This window comes from Doryrhamphus excisus, linkage group LG23 (assembly GCF_037039965.1).
Source record: "Doryrhamphus excisus strain RoL-2023G ecotype Guam linkage group LG23, RoL_Dexc_Guam_v1.1, whole genome shotgun sequence".
Lineage (NCBI taxonomy): Eukaryota > Metazoa > Chordata > Actinopteri > Syngnathiformes > Syngnathidae > Doryrhamphus > Doryrhamphus excisus.
Window position 1 is genome coordinate 1,408,467 of NC_136379.1, and position 22,293 is coordinate 1,430,759.

General features: G+C 38.5%; 1 protein-coding gene across 4 annotated transcripts in view; it reads left to right on the forward strand.

Moving 5' to 3' along the window:
- The window catches only part of enox2 (ecto-NOX disulfide-thiol exchanger 2), a 220,225-nt gene that overhangs the window by 156,095 nt on the left and 41,837 nt on the right, over positions 1-22,293 (forward strand). For all 4 annotated transcript variants that reach the window (XM_078788495.1, XM_078788496.1, XM_058076578.2 and 1 more), the window contains one exon: positions 13,575-13,730. In XM_078788495.1, the coding sequence (XP_078644621.1) occupies positions 13,575-13,730 (156 nt within the window). The remainder of the gene's footprint in view (positions 1-13,574; positions 13,731-22,293) is intronic.

Consider the following 22,293-nt stretch of genomic DNA (forward strand, 5'->3'; position numbering starts at 1 on the left):
AAGGCTTTTTTTGGTTGACAAAAAAATTTACCTGTGTCTTACTGCTGAAGAACTGAAAAAGGTAGAGACATACTTTTTTTTTTTCTTTTGGTAAGTACCTTGTCCGTGTTGCCGTAGAACACAATATTCTGTGTGCCTTGTAAAATCAGTCAAAATAATCAAAAATGGCCGATACCGGTAGGGATAGCTTATGAAAAATGTCTGCCATTGAATGAGTTCAACTGCTGAGTCGGCTAAAAAGCAAGTTGTGATGCATGTACAGTAAAGTCTCGTTATATCGATATTCTCGGGAGTCGGAAAAAATACCGATATAACCGGACTATCCATATATCCGATCCTGCGCCGAACTGCATTAAAAGTGGGCGGATCTTTGATATGGCATGTAATTTTCTCCTTGAGTTCATGGATTGCGTATCTAGCATGCTTTTGTACTACAATACATTTTGTACTACAGTAAATAAAAATAAACTTACGCTGTAGTGATTACCGGTTACCGGGACATAATTCACCCCGGAACTATCGATAGGGAAGGTGTTGCCACCCGGAGGGGTAGGCGCGAGGGACGGGTGTTTTCCGCTGTGTGTGCTGCACTCTGGTGGTGGAAGTGTGAAAAATAAAGTTGACTGGAAGCAGCCGTTCGCCGTGTTCTTTTTTGGTATTGAAATCCTTAAGCAAAGATTGATTTAAGCTGCTTTTGTATCGATATAAGCAGACCAAATTGGCTGGCGGGAGATGAAAAGGGCATCGTAGTAACCGGATTATCATAATAACCGTGTATCGTACTAACGGAACTAATTATATCATAAAAGACTAGAAATTTGCCTGGAAATGAAAATAGTATCGTAATAAGCAGTACTTCGATATAACGGATATCGATATAACGAGACTTTACTGTATGTGGCTTGTATGAGCTGTTGCGAAGATTTTCTTTTTATCCGTCAGATCTCAGTCGGATCCAGCCGGTTGTTGACGCGAGCACCAGTCACCGAGTCAGAAACAAGTCATTGAATGCGAGCATGCTCACATGCGGAGCATATTACGTTCACGCCCACGCCAACCCGACAAGAGCTCCAATCAGGCCAAATTAGCCGGCCTATTTTGGGGCTCTGCGTGCGTTCATTGGTGTGTTTGTTCATCAACGGAGGGATGAAAGGGGAAGAAGTGAATGGAGGGGAAGGGTCACCTGGCGAACATCTGGTGGTGCTTCTCCTGAATGTTTCATGACTCCATCCTCTCATCATCATCATCATCTTATGCAGTATCTCACAAAATGAGTAGGCTTGAATCCCTCACATGCAACTTGTCAAGGGACAACACTATAGAAAGTAAACTCTGTTCATGTGATACCCAATTCCAATATTTTTGTTTTAAAATCCATGACATGAGCAGCTCCAGTGGCACTTTTTAAAAACAATTTTTGGATGACAAGAAGAACTTTTTTGGGTACCTTTATTCAAGTCTTGCTTGTCACTGACGTATAGGTCGGTGGACCAAGGCTTGGATGTACTTTAGAGTAGTCAGTGTACAGTTAGATTCACTCTCCACTGAAAATGAGTGTACACCTCATTCCGAAAGAAAAGAATGAATATATAATGGGATTCCAAGGGGTGGAATATTCCTTTCCCCAATCCAATTGAGGTATCTTGTACCCACTCAATCGGAAAGTTGTCAGACTGCGTTCTTCTTTGTGGTGTTTTTCTTCTTCTGTTGTTTATTGGCGGTTGGCAAGCAGTTTTCGTGTGCATTAAACCCTCCTATACGCCATTCACAAGTCCAGTTTTATTAAAAAAGAAAATATATATCTATATAAAACATGTGCAGAGCTTAATTATAAAATATTAGCAAGATTGAACTTTATCTTTTCCTGTTCCCGGGTGCGTTCTTTCAGCCAATGCTGAGATATGACGTAACACGCAGATCCAGACGTTCTTCGATTTTAAAAATGGAGGCGACCAATCGGCACTGGACTGCTAAGGAAAGTTTGTTTTTGATTCAAACTAAATTCCAAGACTGGACTAAGGAAAAACTTGCAATACGGAGTTATTCCAACAAGTGAAAGAAAAACTCCAGGAAGTCGGTATCACGTGATGTTGGTGTTTACGTTTTACTGGGCATGCCCCATTGACTATTCTGGTTGATTATAGCGCCGCATGTAAACACGCGATTGGAATATTCCTTTCCATGTATACCATTGCTTTCGGAAAGGTCATTCGGAAAGAGAAAAACTCCTCATGTAAACGTGGCTACTGGTGGAGCAGGTGGACTTTCCAAATCTTGGTCTCCTCCTTCTTCAGTTCTGGTCTCCTACTTGACTACTCCAGGGCATTTGTCATCTTGGAGATGTGTTTGGGCTCCTCATCTGCTTCACCGTGTCACAGTACATGGTTTATGTTTCCCACAGTGAACTGCAGCTCCCCATTGCAGGCAGCACTCGTGGAGCCTAAGACCATGTACCTGCTCCATTGCTGTCCTTTGTGGAGATATACGGTAACAATAGCAAGACGGTTGCTGTGAAGAGGTGGTAGCATCATGGCTGCACGAGTGATGCCGATACTAGTGAGCTGCGGTTCATCGAGCAGAAACATGAATGAATCAAAACATGACAATATTTTATTATACGATACGAGCTGTACACTGACTACTACTACAGTTTCTATTATCCCTTGAGAAGATCTACTATGAGAAGAATGAATGCTGAAATGTGAGATCCGTACTCACTTGATGTCATCTGCAGGCTGTGCTGCTCTTATATAATTTTAGTAGACATTTTCTGAGGCACACACACACCACACACACACACCACACACACACACACATCTTAGCTCCTGAGCCACCCCTGTGACTTTCAACTAATCCAGGTGGATTAGCTATTGATTCTCCATCATGGCTGAACATCATCTTTGCCTCCTTTTTCGTTTCACCTCTAAACACCGTGAGACAATTCACCGTCGCTCTTTGTCCTTTTCCATTTGCTTTTTCTGGAAGTGTGTTTCCTTGCGTACGGCTTTAAGTGTACTTTGTCATTCATTACAGTACCCGACTGCTTAAATTACACATTTCATCCTCTGTTAGCCAGGATTTTCCTCTTTTTCTTTTTTTTCCCTGTGAAATGGCGCCTGTGGTCAAGTGCATGCGTCCAGTCAGACAGCTGAATAAACAGAGCAGCGAGGGCAAAGCCTTCCATGCACTTCAGCCTTCACCCAAGTGGCAATGATGACAGTTGTATTCCTGGGGATGCAGCTGCAAGCCAGGAAGGTTTTGGAGCACATGTTTTCACCGCTGAAGTGTTTGACTGCAGCCGGGCCAGAGGCGACGAGACAAGTTTGTTGTTGGGATTACGGCCCCGTTGCCATTGTTGTCATTGATAAGCATTGCACTCTTCGTGCATCGCCTAGCAGACACGCAGGGAAGAAAACATTTCAAAAGAGCGAGAGGTTTGAATAGAGTCTTCCGTCATACAAAAGGCTGCTGCTCAAACGACACAAGAAGTAAAAGACATGATCCGCAAGGTCAGAATGTAAATTGTTGTTTGTGTTGTATGAAGTCCAATGGAGTGAAACGGTTGAAGGGGTCCGTATTGATTGTACCTTTCACCATCATATTAGCTGCAGACGTAATCTTCTGGCTGCCTGCTTCTTTTTCTTGTTGGAATCCGTTCGAGCAAATTAGATTTTGTTGTGCAGATGGTGCGCAGATGCAACACAGTGTTGTAACGACAACAACCCTTGTTTAAACAAGGTAGTGGGTTTTTGTGGTTACGGAATCTTTTGGAATTGCAGAAGAAGTCTCGGGGTAGTTTCTCTTTCATCTTTTCCCTTCAGGGGTCGCCACAGCCAATCAATCTCCTCCATCCAACCCTGTCTTCTGCATCAACTACCCTCATGTCCTCCTTCACTACATCCATAAACCTACTCTTTGGTCTTCCTCTACGCCTCCTACCTGGCAGCATCCTTCTACCAATATATTCACTATCTCTCCTCTGGACATGTCCCAACCATCTCAGTCTGGCCTAAAGGACTTTATCTCCAAGGCCTCAAACATGTAATGTCCCTCTGATGTACTCCTTCCTGATCCTATCCATCCTGGTCACTCCCAATGAGAACCTCAGCATCCTCATCTCTGCTACCTCCAGTTCTGCTTCTTGTCTCTTCATAAAAACACAAACATATAAACATCATACTTGATCTAAATGTGGTGTTTTGTATTATTATTTATATTTATATTTATATTTATATTTATATTTATATTTATATTTATATTTATATTTATATTTATATTTATATTTATATTTATATCATTATATTTATTATTTTATTATTTTTACTGCACCACAACTTCAGACTTTTTTATATTTGTAATATAAATGTGATGTTTTTGTATTTTTTATTATTATTATTATTATTATTATTATTATTATTATTATTATTATTATTATTATTATTATTATTATTATTATTATATTATGTAAATATATTACTATTATTGTGTTATTTATATTATATCATTATATTTATTATTATTATTATAATAATATTATATTATTATTATTAATTATATATTATATAACTAGTATTATATTATATTAATATATTATTATTATATTATTTATATCATTATATTTATTACTATTATTATTTTATTATTTTTACTGCATCACAATTTCAGACTTCTTTATATTTGTAATATAAATGTGATGTTTTTGTAATTATTATTATTATATATTATATAAATATTATTGTATTATATAAATATATTATTATTATATTTATATTTATTATTTATATAATTATATTTATTATTATTATTAATTTATTATTTTTACTGCATCACAACTTCAGACTTTTTTGTCATAACCCTCCCCTGGCATGAATGGAAAAAACACACAATATTTAATATTTATGAAAAACATAGAGGGGGGGTGCATTCAAGAAACTTCTTACCCTTTGGTCCCAAAACAGTCCCTGGGATGTTAAAAATAAATGTCAAAATAAAATAGATATAAGAAATGTCCCGGTACAACTTACCTAACTGTATTACATTAAGGAAGTGGAATATTTGGGAAGAAGTTATTGCAGTGGACTAAAAGAAAAACATTCATGATGGCACAAACTGGGATGCATGAATACTGCATGGACTCGCCGAACTTTTTTTTCTGGTGAGAGCCAACATCTGGTTTGAACATTTACTGTATGACATCTGACATGTAGAAGATATCCCCTTCCAGGAGCCGTCCTCATTATTTCCCCCGCCTGTCCTTCACCCCGTGTTCACTGTAGCACATCCAGGCCTAAAGTGGAACCAGATGGTGATCTATAGATGGTGTTCTTAAAGTTCTCCCGGACCCAAGGGTCACATAAGGACTGGCTGAGTTAAGTGTAGGACCATTACCGGCAGCTCTCATTAGCTTCAAAGCTTGCTGTGGAAAACCGACCATGTCTTTCTAAGATCTACTAGGTGACTGGAACATCACCGTTCTCGGCCTTTTCTCGGTTGTACTCGTCTCGTTTTGTGGACCACTTCAAAATTATATCATGAGAATCTGTGAAATCCACTTTGAATGCAACGCCAACAATGGAGAACAAGGACCTCGCCTATGCACTACTCCGCATTTGGTTGACAATGTTTATCTGATAGGAGACTGAGGGCACCAACATTGGAGAAAGTCGAGTGTAGTACTTTACTCCAGAATAGTACCAAGGGAAACTGCAAGGGGAACTTTACTCATCGGTATGTGGCTAACACATTTTTATCCAAGAGGAGACTGAGGGCAACCATGTTCAGACTATGGTGTGTAATACGTCAAAGGAACCTCGGTTTGCATCATTAATGAATCTGTACGTTAACTGAATCCCACAAGAAATAATGCAAATCCAATGGATCCTTTGCAGATACTTAAAAACATGCCAATAATAATCACAAGATGTGGCAGTGAGCTTCACACCACCTTCGTGTTTTGCCATGAGTTATTTCTTGAATTTTTTTCTTACCTTTGTTATTAAAATGGTGTCACTTCCATCTTTCTTTAACTCCACGTTGGGTTATTTTGCAGCCTTCAATGAATAAGAAAAGCAGACATTTGTGGTATAACTTTTAGTTGGCAAGGAACTACAAAGTCAACCACTGATAACTTCATAGATAGGAAATACTTGATAATGGTTTTATTTCATTTCAACATGCATCAGATTACAATTGAATGCATCCCATAATCAGTTCCCAGTTCCACATGTCCAAAAGGAGTAGGAAGAAGCAAAGCTTATTAAATCCTACCCCTCCATCTGGTACTTTTACAATCACTAACTGTTATATTTGTTCACTTCCTGCTTTCTATAATACAGTTTAAGGTTTTTTTTCTATATAATGCACCTTGTATTTGAGTACAAATGCCATAATGGGTACCATAGTAAGTAATACTGCTTGTATTGTTTCTTGAATTGGCTCATCGTTGTGCATTGTTTGATTTCCTTACTCAATCCATTCCATAGTTTGATTCCACATACTGAAATGCTATGGCTAGCATAACGTAGTCCTAGCATAGAAGTGTTTCAAATGTACTTCTTCCCTGAGATCATATTTCTCCTCTCTTGTAGAGAAGTATTGCATGACATTTTTAGCTAATTGCTTATTTTTAGCCTTATGCATTATTTTAGCTGTTTGAAGATTAACTATATCAGCAAGTTGAAGTATTTGTCATTTTAGAAATAAGGAGTTAGTATGTTCTCTGTAGGCGGCATTATGAATTATCCTTACTGGCCTTTTTTGCAGTACATTTAGTGAGTGAAGATTGCTTTTATAGTTATTAGCCCATATTTCCACACAATAAGTAAGATATGGTAGAACCAGAGAGCGATGTAATATTGTAATAATGTAATGTGTACTTTAATTACACTCTAACACGCTATGTTGTCATCATCATTATATTTGTAAGAACAAAAATACCTTTAGTTGTACCAGGCAATAAAGTGAAGCCTTAATGCTGGAGTTTAGACAGTTTATTCAGCTGTATTTTTAAGATGTGTAGCAAAGCCCACTTTTTTTTTTTTTTGTCTTATCTTGGAATTTCTTAATCATTTTGTGTAAACTCATTCCTTACTATTTATAGACGCTCCCTGAGACACACCATATTCACTTCCTGTAGGGTCACTGGCGCTAGTTAGTATGTTCTCTGTTGGCGGCATTATGAATTATCCTTACATGATAACATAATATTAGTGTGTGTGTTTATTTTATTAGAATATATTATATTATTATTATTATTATTAGATTATTAGAGTATTGGATGTGTTAGACCAGCAGTAGTTCAAAGTTATATCAGTGCATAATGCAACTTCACTCCCGCATCACTGGTTGATTTACATTCAACTCACAATAGGCTTCACCCAAATCCTTATCACCTAACACCGGTAGAATCATAATTGCTTATCTATTAAATATGCGCTGATGGATTTGTGTCGTAATGTTATTTTTATTTTTTTCGTTTTTTTTCTGTGATTCTCAGCTGACAGCAGGAAGATGTGCAGGATTAACACACTCCCTCCGTCTCCCTCACACACATACACAGTTTCATTTTACAAATACATTTGCAAGTTGATCAGGGTTCATTGAGATGCACATACTTATGCCGCAACACACATACACCATGCAGACTAGATAAGCAGGCTCCGGGGATAAACCATTGTTCCTTGGATAAACAACCACTCTTTTGTCTGCCCAACCTACTCGTCCTCATCCCCTCATGCAAATATATACGCTACACACTTAAATCCATAGCAGCCGAATATATTTCAACTCATGTCATACTTCATCACTCTTCATTCCTTTAAAAAAAAGTGCACCACAGAAGATCACCATCTCCCTCCTAGACAGAACACGGGTGTTTTTTTTTGTGTGTGTTTTTGTGCATCACCTGGATTAGCATCACACATTATCTGGGAGGTCATTCCTTTGCCGTAAGCACTTTTCCCAATCCTTGGACTTGACTGCTGTGTCCCTTTGTGTTGACTTCCTGGGAGCCGCCAGCTCTGGTACGTTGCCAGATGTTTAGGCAGAGTGTGGAGGCGGACAAGAGTGGAGAGGCTAAGACTTTATGAATCCTGTGTGTGTGTGTGTGTGTGTGTGTGTGTGTGTTGGAAAATATTACATAGCTAAAGCGGGACTTTCTGACAGACATTTCTATTCATGGCTGCTGTTTTTTAAGCTCGATACTCAGTGATGCACAAAACATGAAGGCTGTAATTACAGCCGGGGCGTTTATTTACCTAAACTGCAAAGAAGATGCAGTGTTAATTGGAAGCAGGCAATAATTGGAGAGAGGTTGTTATTTCTGAAATGAAGTTCATTATAATATAACAACTTTTTTTTTTTTTACTTTAATGATGTGGAGTGCATGAGAAAACGCCTCTCTTTGAACATTCATCGACAAGTATGCAATAATTCCTTTTATATTGAAGTTACTGGTAATTTGTTTAATGTATCATTGTCGGCTGCACAGTGGGAGACCCAGGTTCGATTCCCTGCTCGGGCATCTCTGTGTGGAGTTTAAATGTTCTCCCCATGAGTGTTTTTTTTTCTCTGAGTATTCCGGTTTCCTCCCACATTCCAAAATTGGCCACTCCAAATTGTCCATAGGTATGAATGTGAGTGTGAATGGTTGTTTGTCTATATGTGCACTGTGATTGGCTGGCCACCAGTCCAGGGTGTACACCGCCTCTCGCCCCAAGACAGCTGGGATAGGCTCCAGCACCCATGTGACCCTCGTGAGGATAAGCGGTAGAAAATGAATGAATGATTGATTGGTGATTGGCAGCATAAAACCAATCAATCATCCCAAGTAGAAACGCTATGATGCAACATTTTAGTGGTTTTGAAAATGAGATTTTTCCTACCATGGTGTACATTGAACCCGGAACTTCACGTATTCTGTTAGCTGCTCCTTGTTTTGGAGAAGAAAAAGTGCAACGTCTGTCTTCCCACCTAATTTAGTTTGAATTCCCACTAGTGCGAATTCAGGCAATCAGCTTTCGTCCATCTTCCTTTGAGATGTTTTCACACTTATGGACACAAGAGGCTGTTGGGAATGACAAACAGGGATGGGTTTTTATCTTTGCGTTGGTGGAAAGTCCACAGAGAGACTCAGAGAGGTCTTCCTGAAGAAGAAGAAGAAAGCTGGGCCAGGGTCTACCCGCCCACCACACCACCATATACGCGTCTGATCCTTTTCACTTTGCTTATCTTTGTGCTTCAGACCGAGAATTCTCTTCCCTGTTGCACAATCCCTGCCAACACATCATCTTCTTCTTCTTCTTCTTCAACGTCATTCCTGGAGGTTTGTTCAACATAATTACATCTGGAGCACCTCATCAACCAGAGAAATATCAAAAGGTTTCTCCGTCAGGCTTCCTCTCTCCTCCCACTGATTCCCAGCGTAAAAGTTCCTTGGAAGAGGCACGCGGTGGCAGGTGGCGCTTTGGGGGAGGACATGGGCGGCGTCTGTGTAATATTCCTTAATGAGGCGAGATGGTCCTGCCACCTGGACCCCAAGCAGGCCGTCTAATGTGCTTCTCATTGGACTCCGATATGAGCATCCCAGCCTTCATGTTCTCGCCTGCTGGTTGAAGGACATCTTTGTCGTTAAGACTGGATTTTTATTGCTTGTATTAAGAGTGGTTAACTTCTTTTTACACTTGTGTGACAAGTAGGCATGAGCGGGTTCCTGTGAAAAAGTCACGCTTTCTAAACCGATACAATTGTACGTCATACTACCGTTTGTAGTCTGGTCTTATTCCTCGTAGTCGGAACTTGGTGGTTGATTTGTTGCCAAAGGTCGTTAGCTGCCTCGTTAGCATCGAGTGGCGCCGTTACGGCCGAGCTGTTGTCGCCGTTGTCGGTCGACATACGTCCGACATACGATTATTTATACCTAAGATGTAGTTTCATTGCTTTTAAGTCTTAATCTTAAAGACATAGTTCAGATTTTTGGACATGAAGTTGAGACGATGATGCAAATGGTTTACCCGTCAGAATGCATGCCGTATTCTTTTTTGACCCCACCAACTACCTGGAAGTACTTTCTTCAGTACCAAAAACTGACCAGATTACACTGCACTTAACTTGCTTATTTTATTATGTTTAAGTGTTTGTTTTCATGAGTTACCTTTGAGACTTAAAGTGTTAATATTAGGAGTTATTCGATTGATCGGCAGCCGATTTCTGTGAAAACGCTGGTCCCGTTATCTTGTTTTTTATTCTTTTTTTTAGTTGTTCAAATGGTTGCACATCCGACTTTGAGTGAACGCTGAGAGACAAACACAGACTCTCATGTCTTGTTTATCCTATTTTGGGATATACTAACTAGCAATATTGTCATCAGGGAATTCAGGGAATTGCATTTTGTACTTCTATATATACTATATATACAGTAAAGTCTTGTTATATTGATATCGGTTATAACGAATTACTGCTTATTACGATACTATTTTCATTTCCCGGCAAATTTCTAGTCTTTTATGATATAATTAGTTCTGTTAGTACGATACCTGGTTATTATGATAATCCGGTTACTACGATGCCCTTTTCATCTCCCGCCAGCCAATTTGGTCTGCTTATATCGATACAAAAGCAGCTTAAATCAATCTTTGCTTAAGGATTTCAATACCAAAAAAGAACACGGCGAACGGCTGCTTCCAGTCAACTTTATTTTTCACACTTCCACCACCAGAGCACAGCACACACACCGATTCCCGCACTTCCTGGTTCACAGGTCATGCTCAACCCGCCCCACATAGCTGGCCAAACACATGCCTGCAACAGAAGAACCAACGAACGCCAGCATGTACATATGAAAAACAGTGATTATTGCAAGCGATAAAAAGATATCTGAATACAACACAATTAAATACATGTATTTGTACGCTTGTGTCTTCGTTGGAATAGGTGTGTATGCTATGTCAGTTGGTTCTTCAAAAAAAAAAAAAAAAAAAACCTTAAACTGTATTATAGAAAGCAGGAAGTGAACAAATGTAACAGTTAGTGATTGTAAAAGTACCAGATGGAGGGGTAGGATTTAATAAGCTTTGCTTCTTCCTACTCCTTTTGGACATGTGGAACTGGGAACTGATTATGGGATGCATTCAATTGTAATCTGATGCATGTTCAAATGAAATAAAACATTACCATATATGATATTAGCTTGAAAGATGAATAATTGTACGTCATAAATACGTCAACAACGTGTCCCGAGCGCCGATATGAACATGTCCCTTGGAGTGTTGATGGCCAGACGTGGTTAGAAGCAGGCAGGAAGTAACGGCACGCTGGTGATGAAACGTATCCTGCAGCACTTCTGCACAAATGGAACGGAGGGAACTCCTGAGGAGGAAATAAATAATGAGACTTTTATTGTCATTACCCACTGCGCCGCTTCATGCCTGCTTCATACGTTTGATTGACACAAGCAAATATGGCGCACAAGTGCATCTCACCATCCTTCTATAAATATTGCCGTATTCCCCGCATGTCGCCGTCTTTCAATTCAATTCAAAGGGATTTATTGGCAAAGCACCGTCGCCTGATACAATTTGTGCACTACTCTCGTTGAGCGCCGCTTATTTCTCTCTGCTCATTATTGCAGCTTGTTTTATAACTTACGTATTTATTACATCCTCTCTGGCTTCGGGGATCTATTCCAAGTCTCTCCGTACGTTAACGTGCTTATTTCTCCATTCTCCCACTACCTTCATTTATAAGGAATTATGGTACCCATTTCCATTTAGTGCTGTATATGTAGCTCGCTCTGCATTGGATTTACTGCACATTCATCCTGCTTGGAAATGGAATCCATATGTCTAACGTTGTTTATGGTACACATCCTAATTAAATCCTTGACCACGTATCCCACAGTCCCTTTTTACTTGGCTTTTTTAATACATGATTAACATTACATTTTTTGCTAGTTGACATGCTACAAAACGTGATACGATATTCTTATTTAGATATTTGGTGGAATCTTATTCTTTCTCTTTGGGCTTTTCCCTTCATGGGGCGCCACAGCCAATCAATCTCCTCCATCCAACCCTGTCTTCTGCATCAACTACCCTCATGTCCTCCTTCACTACATCCATAAACCTCCTCTTTGGTCTTCCTCTACGCCTCCTACCTGGCAGCATCCTTCTACCAATATATTCACTATCTCTCCTCTGGACATGTCCCAACCATCTCAGTCTGGCCGATAACTGACTTCGGTGTAGACATTGAAACGGTGAAGGAAAATACATTTCTGGGGATCACAATAGATGAAAATATAATCTGGAAACCTCATATTACAAATATACAACATAAGGTGGCCAGAAATATTTCAATATTGAACAAAGCAAAATTTGTTCTCAATCAGAAATCACTCCACACTCTTTATTGCTCTCTGGTTCTACCATATCTTACTTATTGTGTGGAAATATGGGATAATAACTATAAAAGCAATCTTCACTCGCTAAATGTACTGCAAAAAAGGCCAGTAAGGATAATTCATAATGCCGCCTACAGAGAACATACTAACTCCTTATTTCTAAAATCACAAATACTTCAACTTGCTGATATAGTTCATCTTCAAACAGCTAAAATAATGCATAAGGCTAAAAATAACCAATTACCTAAAAGTTACTATGGTACACATTATGTCATTGTATGGTCATATCACCTGTACTACAATACAATACAAAAAAAACCTTATACTGTATTATAGAAAGCAGGAAGTGAACAAATGTAACAGTTAGTGATTGTAAAAGTACCAGATGGAGGGGTAGGATTAATAAGCTTTGCTTCTTCCTACTCCTTTTGGACATGTGGAACTGGGAACCGATTATGTGATGCATTCAATTGTAATCTGATGCATGTTCAAATGAAATAAAACCATTACCATTATCTCCAAGGCCTCTAACATGTAATGTCCGTCTGATGTACTCGTTCCTGATCCTATCCATCCTGGTCACTCCCAATGAGAACCTCAGCATCCTCATCTCTGCTACCTCGAGTTCTGCTTCCTGTTTTTAAATCATTTTCCATGTATTTTTGACCTTATTATTATTGACCTTGCTTCCTAATTATTTTCTGACCGGTCATATTTATTCATTTATCTGTGCAGCACAGACTGAACTTGAACCCAAAACCAGGAGTGCGATTGTGTGTGTGTAGGTGTGCGGCTTGGCTCCGAATCAATCTTGCCAATAAAATGTCTCTGTTGTGATGCGTGGATTTCCGTTCCAGCTCAGAGATGCTAATCAGGAAGTGTGCTAATCAGGAAGTGTTAGCTTTGTTTTGATGTTTTTACCTTTCATTGGTTGACTTTTCTTCTTGTGATTGTTGGTGAACAAAAGTGAACGACACAAAGTGAAAGAGGACAAAGTGTCGCAGTGGAACTCACCATGCTGGGGTTTGAATAATGCAGCTTGTTTACGGCATGATTTAGTCATGAATGGCGATAACCGCATCCTGAATGAATGAGTGAGTCTTTCAACTGTCGGGACAAGTCAGTGTCGTGTATGATGACGTGACGTCTGATTCGCTGCGTCTATTCCCCTTCCCAGACTTTGACCCCAACCTGGGAATGATGGCTGGGATCACACCCATCAACCCCATGATGCCCGGCCTGGGCATGGTGCCCGCACCCCTGTCGCATGACGTCCCGGTTGTCAAGGAGATCATCCACTGCAAGAGCTGCACCCTCTTCCCGCCCAACCCCAGTAAGTCATACGCTTGGCTGTGCCGTCTACTGCATCTCTTCCATCGCCACACTTCATCACAGCATCAAATCATGCTTTAGAACAGGGGTCTCAAACACGCGGCCCGCGGGCCAAATGCGGCCCGCAGGACACTAGTTTGAGGCCCCCGCCTTGATATGAAAGTTTAATGTTAGTGCGGCCCGCGCAAGTTTGATATGGATGCTGTATGGTATCATGTACCCAGAAAAAAATATTACGTTTGATTCATGTTCATGTTAAAGGTTAAATAACTGTTAATAGTTATCCTCCCCATCCGTGTGGAAGTGGTAAGTTTTGGGCTTTTTTAAGTTGAAAGGAAATAACTTGGAGGCTACCATTTAGGTTGCTAGCTCTCTAGTTTGTGAGTTAGCATGTCTCAAGACCGCGCAGTTGCGCAATATGTTGTAAATAAAAAGTATAAATGTGACTATAGTCGTGTTTTGTCATGTCTACAGGGCTCTAATAATGCTTTGTTCATTTTAATCTGAAAAAAATCATTTGTCTACCCACCAACTATATGTGCTTTCTTAACTTTTTATTATTATTATTATATTTATTTATTACTGATTGATTGATTTTTTTTTATTTTTTTATATCTTTCATCTTATTTTGTGCAGAAAAATTAAAATTAAGATATTTAAGAACAGTGGAATGTTTTATCAGAGCTTTTCTTGTAGAAAATCGGAACCAAAGCACTGAAAAAGTTTGTATATTTTTCTGTTTTTAATAAATGTGTTTTTTTTGGAAAACCTAATGCGGCCCAGTCTCACCCAGACCCTAGCTCCAGTGGCCCCCAAGTAAACCCCCTGATTTAGAACTTGCAGGTTTTAGTTGAACTCTCGTAGGAACTTAAGAAATCACGGTCCCAGTATTGGAGTTGTTTTGTTTTGCAGCAATACACAAAGATTTGATGCTGATGTGAGTTATCGCCTTTTGCTGTAAATATGGAGTCATTTAATGCAAGGCTACTTTTAGCTGACATGGGTATTTATTAGAAGAGAAACTGAAATAAAGTGTTGTTTGTTTGTGCGGAGGCTGTTCGTCATAATGAGGAATCAAAAACCAAAGAGCCGCCTGGTGATATTTCCAGGTCACATTTGTTTATGCAAGCACTATTCATCCTAGCCTCGCCTCGCCTCCCCAATTATTCAGAGTTAGAACGGAAGCGCTGTCACTGGTAGCACCTCGCCGCCGTTTTCAGAGAAAAGTTTATGCCCCGGGATTTCTTCCGTTTTTTTTTTTTTTTCTTCTATGTCATCTTGAAGTCAGACAAATGTTCTTGACTGTGTCACGTTTGGGAGTAGCGGCATTTCCACTAAAAACACAGTAGTCGTCATAGCAAAGTGCTACTAGGAGCATAGTGTACTGTAATATCATGTAGTGTATTGTAGGGCAGTCAGGTCTAATGACATGTATTGTGGTATCATGTATTGTAGTATCATGTAGTACAATATAGTGTAGCACAGTTTTGTGTCATGTAGTGTATACAATGCAGTGTAGTGTAGTATTGTCAAAATACAGTAGTCAAGTATCATATAATGTCGTGTAATGTAGAATAAGGTGTACTATAGTATAATATATGTAGTCAATACAATATAGTTTCATATGCAGTATAGTTTAATGTTGCTTAGTGTAATGTAGAAGTGTGTGACATAATGAAGTGTATTGTGATATACTGTTACGTAAAGTGTAGTTTAATGTACTATAGTCTAGTACGGTGTAATGTAATGTACTATAGTACAGTATAATCTAATGCAGAAATGTGTAGTGTAACATAATATTGTAGTATAGTGTAATGCAATATACTATAGTGCAGTATGGTGTAAAGTAATGTACTATATTATAGTATAATCTAATGTAGAAACGTGTAGTGTAACATAATGTAGTATAGTGTAACATAATGTAGTGTAGTAAACTAGTGTAACGTAATGTAATGCAGTGTAGTATAATGTCATGTAAAAAGCTAACTAACTATAGTGTAACATAATGTAGTATAGTGCAGTGTAATGTAATGTAGTATAGTGTAACATAATGTAGTGTAGTATAATGTCATGTAGAAAGCTAGTGTAATGTAATGTAGTATAGTGTAATGTGATGTACTGTAATGTAATGTAGAAAACTAGTAATGTAGTATAGTGGAGTGTAATGTACACTGTAGTGTAGTATAAATTCATGTATCTAGAAAACGAGGACGGAATGTTGTGTACTGTAGATTAATGTAGAAATGTGTAGTGTAACATAGTGTAGTACAATGTAAAGTAGAAAAGTGTAGTGTAACATAGTGTAGTGTAAAGTAATGTTGTATGTTGTAGTACAATGTAATGTAGAAAAGTGTTGTGTGACATAGTGTAGTGTAAGGTAATGTCATATAGTGTAGTGTAAGGTAATTTCACATCGTGTAGTGTAGTACAATGTAAAGTAGAAAAGTATAGTGTAGTGTAAGGTAATGTCATATAGTGTAGTGTAGTACAATGTAAAGTAGTAAAAGTGTAATGTTGTGTAAGGTAATGTGATATAGTGTAGTGTAAGGTAATGTCATATTGTGTAGTGTAGTACAATGTAAAGTCGAAAAGTGTAGTGTAATATAGTGTAGTGTAAGGTAATGTATTATATGTAGTGTAGTACAATGTAAAGTAGAAAAGTATAGTGTAGTGTAAGGTAATGTGATATAGTGTAGTGTAGTACAATGTAAAGTAGTAAAAGTGTAATGTAGTGTAAGGTAATGTGATATAGTGTAGTACAATTTAAAGTAGTAAAAGTATAGTGTAGTGTAAGGTAATGTGATATAGTGTAGTACAATTTAAAGTAGTAAAAGTATAGTGTAGTGTAAGGTAATGTGATATAGTGTAGTACAATGTAAAGTAGTAAAAGTATAGTGTAGTGTAAGGTAATGTCATATACGTACTGTAGTACAATGTAAAGTAGAGTATAAGTAAGTATAGTGTAGTGTAAGGTAATGTGATATAGTGTAGTGTAGTACAATGTAAAGTAATAAAAGTATAGTGTAAGGTAATGTGATATAGTGTAGTGTAGTACAATGTAAAGTAATAAAAGTATAGTGTAAGGTAATGTGATATAGTGTAGTGTAGTACAATGTAAAGTAATAAAAGTATAGTGTAAGGTAATGTGATATAGTGTAGTGTAGTACAGTGTAAAGAGGTAAAAGTATAGTGTAGTGTAAGGTAATGTGATATAGTGTAGTGTAGTACAATGTAAAGTAATAAAAGTATAGTGTAAGGTAATGTGATATAGTGTAGTGTAGTACAATGTAAAGTAATAAAAGTATAGTGTAAGGTAATGTGATATAGTGTAGTGTAGTACAATGTAAAGTAATAAAAGTATAGTATAGTGTAAGGTAATGTGATATAGTGTAGTTAGGTACAATGTAAAGTAATAAAAGTATAGTGTAAGGTAATGTGATATAGTGTAGTGTAGTACAGTGTAAAGAGGTAAAAGTATAGTGTAGTGTAAGGTAATGTGATATAGTGTAGTGTAAGGTAATGTGATATAGTGTAGTGTAAGGTAATGTGATATAGTGTAGTGTAGTACAATGTAAAGTAATAAAAGTATAGTGTAGTGTAAGGTAATGTGATATAGTGTAGTGTAGTACAATGTAAAGTAATAAAAGTATAGTGTAAGGTAATGTGATATAGTGTAGTTAGGTACAATGTAAAGTAATAAAAGTATAGTGTAAGGTAATGTGATATAGTGTAGTGTAGTACAATGTAAAGTAATAAAAGTATAGTGTAAGGTAATGTGATATAGTGTAGTGTAGTACAGTGTAAAGAGGTAAAAGTATAGTGTAGTGTAGGTAATGTGATATAGTGTAGTTAGGTACAATGTAAAGTAATAAAAGTATAGTGTAGTGTAGGTAATGTGATATAGTGTAGTTAGGTACAATGTAAAGTAATAAAAGTATAGTGTAGTGTAGGTAATGTGATATAGTGTAGTGTAGTACAATGTAAAGTAATAAAAGTATAGTGTAGTGTAGGTAATGTGATATAGTGTAGTTAGGTACAATGTAAAGTAATAAAAGTATAGTGTAGTGTAGGTAATGTGATATAGTGTAGTGTAGTACAATGTAAAGTAATAAAAGTATAGTGTAAGGTAATGTGATATAGTGTAGTGTAGTACAGTGTAAAGAGGTAAAAGTATAGTGTAGTGTAGGTAATGTGATATAGTGTAGTTAGGTACAATGTAAAGTAATAAAAGTATAGTGTAAGGTAATGTGATAATGTGTAGTGTTTCACCTGTTGGCTGCTGAAATATTCAAGTACATCAAGTGGAGATTATACTGGCACAGGATTAGATCCACGCCATCTTCTAATGCCACCATCTTGAACTTCTTCAACATTTCTGTTATGAATTGGAAGATTGAAGCCCGAGTCTATTTTGGACCCAGCGCTGGTTTTATTTATCACGGTGATTATAAGCCTTTATTGCCTTTTTTCTTCTCTTCTCCTGTCTCGCCTTCAGATCTGTTTGGCTTTTGCAATATGCCGCATGAAGCACTTCATCTCTCAGCCGTCCCAAAAAGAAGCAGACATCTGAAGGAACAGATGATAGGTTTGATTCTTGTCAAAGAAGACCAGTTTGTTGCTGGCGCGTTGGCTGGAGGTTTGACTGTGAAGCCAGAATGGATGTTTTTCTATTTGTCAAATGGATGGCGGCAGCGGCGTTGCATCACTCAGTCATGTTGGTCTTTCCAGTCATCACGTTTACAGTAGAACATCATGCTAGAACTGGAAAATGTAAAAAAAAAAACAACCTCATAAATTTAGAATGTTAATAAAAACACACATAAATTGCAAATCCATTCATCCACTTGTGTAAGTGTTCCCATAGTTTACATGTGGAAGAATACAATGTAAGACATTTCTTGCAGTGTTCAGTTGTTTTTGTGTAATCTTGCTACATACACAACACTACCAAACATCCAACTTTCTCTCTGGTTCTCCTTTTTTGTCCCCCTGGGCTCAGGAGCTCATCCAATCCTAGCCATTTTTCAAAGGCCGTCCCTCTCAATATCGGACATTTTTGGATGATTTTGACAGATTTTTCAAGGCACACAGAATATTGTGTTCTTGGACTATGTAGACTTGGTACAGTATAGACCAGGGGTGGGCAAACTTTTTGACTCGCGGGCCGCATTGATATGACAAAATTTACGGGGGGGGGGCAGACTATATATTTTACACGTAACAGTCCACCTGGTATTATTGTATCTGTAAAATTGTCATGCAATCTGCTATTATTATTTATTATTTTATATTTATATTTAAATATTTTAAAAATTATAAAATATTATAATAATTACAATAAAATTAAAATAATAATTATTATATTATTATTATGTAAAATATGCAAATATAACAATAATATTATATATAATTAATATAATAATTAGCATTAATATAATAATTATAATAATCATAATAGTTCTAATAATAATTATAATAATAGTAATAATAATAATAATTATTATTATTATTATTATTATTATTAATATTATTATTATGTGCTTGTGTCCCTTTTTTCAAAATTGATAAAACCATCAAAAGGTTGGCTCAGGCCATGATGCCAGGTTGTATGTTGAGTTTAAATGAAATACTTTGGAAAGATTGGGCAGGCCGTATTCAAACACTTGGCGGGCCGGATGTGGCCCCCGCGCCGTAGTTTGCCCACCCTTGGTATAAACCCAAAAAAAGCTTCAAGAAAATCAAAGGTTGTTTCTACCTTTATCAGTTTTTGTGTAAAGATACATCCATCCATTTTCTATGCCACTTATCCTCACTAGGGTCGCAGGTATGCTGGAGCCTACCCCAGCTGTCTTTGGGCAAGAGGCGGTACATTTCAAGCATTGCATTTCAATCATAACTTCCACAGGATATTTAGCCAAAATGTCTATAAACGGTCAAGTGGTTAGCGCTCAGACCTCACAGCTAGGAGACCAGGGTTCAATTCCACCCTCGCCTGAAGGTCGAATTTGCGTAACGTCCTTCACGCTTCCTGGTCGCTATGCAGCGTGTATTTCAATAGGAGAGATGCAGGCCGTCTGCCACCTTGTGGTTGTTTTTTTACAGCACCAAACATGCTCTTTTCTATTGTAGAGTTGCATCATCACCTCTTTGTGCCTCTAGCGCAAAACAAAAACAACAAACATAAAAGACGTATAAATACATCTTTAGGAGCGAGCGGGCGGGTTGAAAAAAATGTATAAATATGTCTTTGGTAGCGAATGATTATATTATTTTAAGATACTGCGGGTAAAGAAAAATGTATTAAAATGTCAGCTCTCACTGCAAAAATGTGTACCAGCATCCCAGAGAGGCAAGTAGGTGATCCAAGGTCACCTCAGCGACGACAGATAACACGCGTTCTTTATTGCAAGCTTTAATTTCAAGGTTACGCTTCTTTGTCCTTGAATATGAATGAGCTCTTGCAAGTTTAACCCCTCATGAATATGTAAATATAATAATGTATACATAGTAGATGATACAGTATGTGTTCAGCCTTGCTTCAGCGGTTGATTTGTTTGATTTTTCTATCTCTTTACATCGACATGCACGCCACGGCGTTCCATATTCCATCGGATCCTCGCGCCTTTTGTCGCAAGGCATTTCCATTTCCTTGTCTTGAGAGCTCATGATTTGGGGTCGCTTTGGTGACTTTAGGGTTCATGCGGGGGCGAGTGAATGGTAGCAGCCGGTTAAGATGTATCAATGGATGGGTTTTAAACCTTTTTTTTTTTTTTTTTTTTAAATCTTATCCCTACTACTTCACAGCCGGGTGTTATATGCTCATCAGCCGGTGAATCTGCTTGAAGATGGAATTTGGCTGCAAGTGAAGCGTTAGAGAAGCAAACAGGAAGACTGGAAGAAGGAGGTGTGTAATTATATCCTATGCACGCCGTCATGAGAGTTATTATCAAAGACAAAATCAAGTGAATTAAAACGTGAATATAAAATGAGCCGATTTGAAGAATGTTGACAGGTTCTCATGCGATTTATTATTATGTCCTTGTGTAAATAAGAGTTTGCAGTGTTTGGTGCGTCTGCAGATGCCGCCAATGAAGCTTACTGCATTCCGGCGTTTAGCTAGCATCCCGAGGGATGCGTTGACGTTCCTGCAACAGTGCCGCATACGCTTTCCATCAGATGGCCCCCCCTGCTTAGCTGCACGCGCCGGTCTTAACACTTTGTGCGGCGTCCCCTCTGACTGACCTTTAGCTGCGCATTAAAAACCCTGCAGCCCCCCCCCCCCCCCCCCCTCCCTCCCCGTTCCAACTCTCATCTGAAATCCACCTTCCTCCTCCATCTCCTGGCTGTGAATAACCTCACCGTCTGCGAGCGTTTAGCGCCTTACGTCTGACTTCCACCTCACCTTTCCTGATTCTGACACCCCCCCTCCTCCATCCTCCAGGATCAGACACAATCTGGCCACGTCCGTATTGGCCTCAATAGTCCATCTAAGTCCAATTAAGAGAGCGTCAGTTCATAAGTTAGTTAGGTTTCACTTTTGGTTTTACTCAGTTATCCATTCCAAAGAATCATCACAGGAAACTACGGATCAGTTGGAACCATCTACAACAGTAGCCACGCTTACATGACTTTTTCTCTTTCCCAATGGAATCTTTCCGAAAGCAATGGTATACATGGAAAGGAATATTCCAATCAGGTGTTTACATGCACGCTATAATCAACCAGAATAGTCAATGAGGCATGCCCAGTAAAACGTAAACACCAACATCATGTGATACCGACTTCCTGGAGTTTTTCTTTCACTTGTTGGAATAACTCCGTATTGCCAGTTTTTCCTTCGTCCAGTCTTGGAATTTAGTTTGAATAAAAACAAACTTTCCTTAGCAGTCCAGTGCCGATTACTCGCCTCCATTTTTTAAATCGAAGAACGTCTTCCGTTTGAGCAAATAACCCGAATGGAATTGGAATATTTGGGTCCGTGTAAACGTGGCTAATGAAGCGAGAACGAGGCTCCCTTGTATTTACTTTTGTTCACTTTTATCCAAGAGGAGACTGAGGGCAGCATGAAAACAGATCTGCAGCAAAGTGGAGAATCCTCGGATAAAACTCAGCTAAATGTGTTCTTCAAGTCCTTTTTTTATCAAATACCGCAGTACCTCGTACCACCTTGTATTTGTTTATTTCTTTCCCCGCCGCATGGACGCCGAGTTGGTTGGAATCTCCGCTTGAGCACCTCTGTGTGGAGTTCTGGTAGGGTCGTGTCGGGCCAAGTAGATACCCTCCATCGAGAAAGAACGTTGGAAACCAGATCCTTCTTGCATGTGTACGCCTCACCCATCAATCATTCATCGGAGTGGGCTTTCTACACTTTCTGGTTGAGCCTGTCCCAGCTGGCTTTGGCAAGTACAGTTTGGAGTACAGCTTGGAGTAGTTGCTCAGCACCAGCAGGTCCGGGTTATTCATCATGAACAAATCCACAGTCCTTGAATTCATCTGCTGATCAAGCATGCACTTCAGATTTACAATCAAGATTCCAGTTAGTCTTAAAAGTATCGGAAGACAGA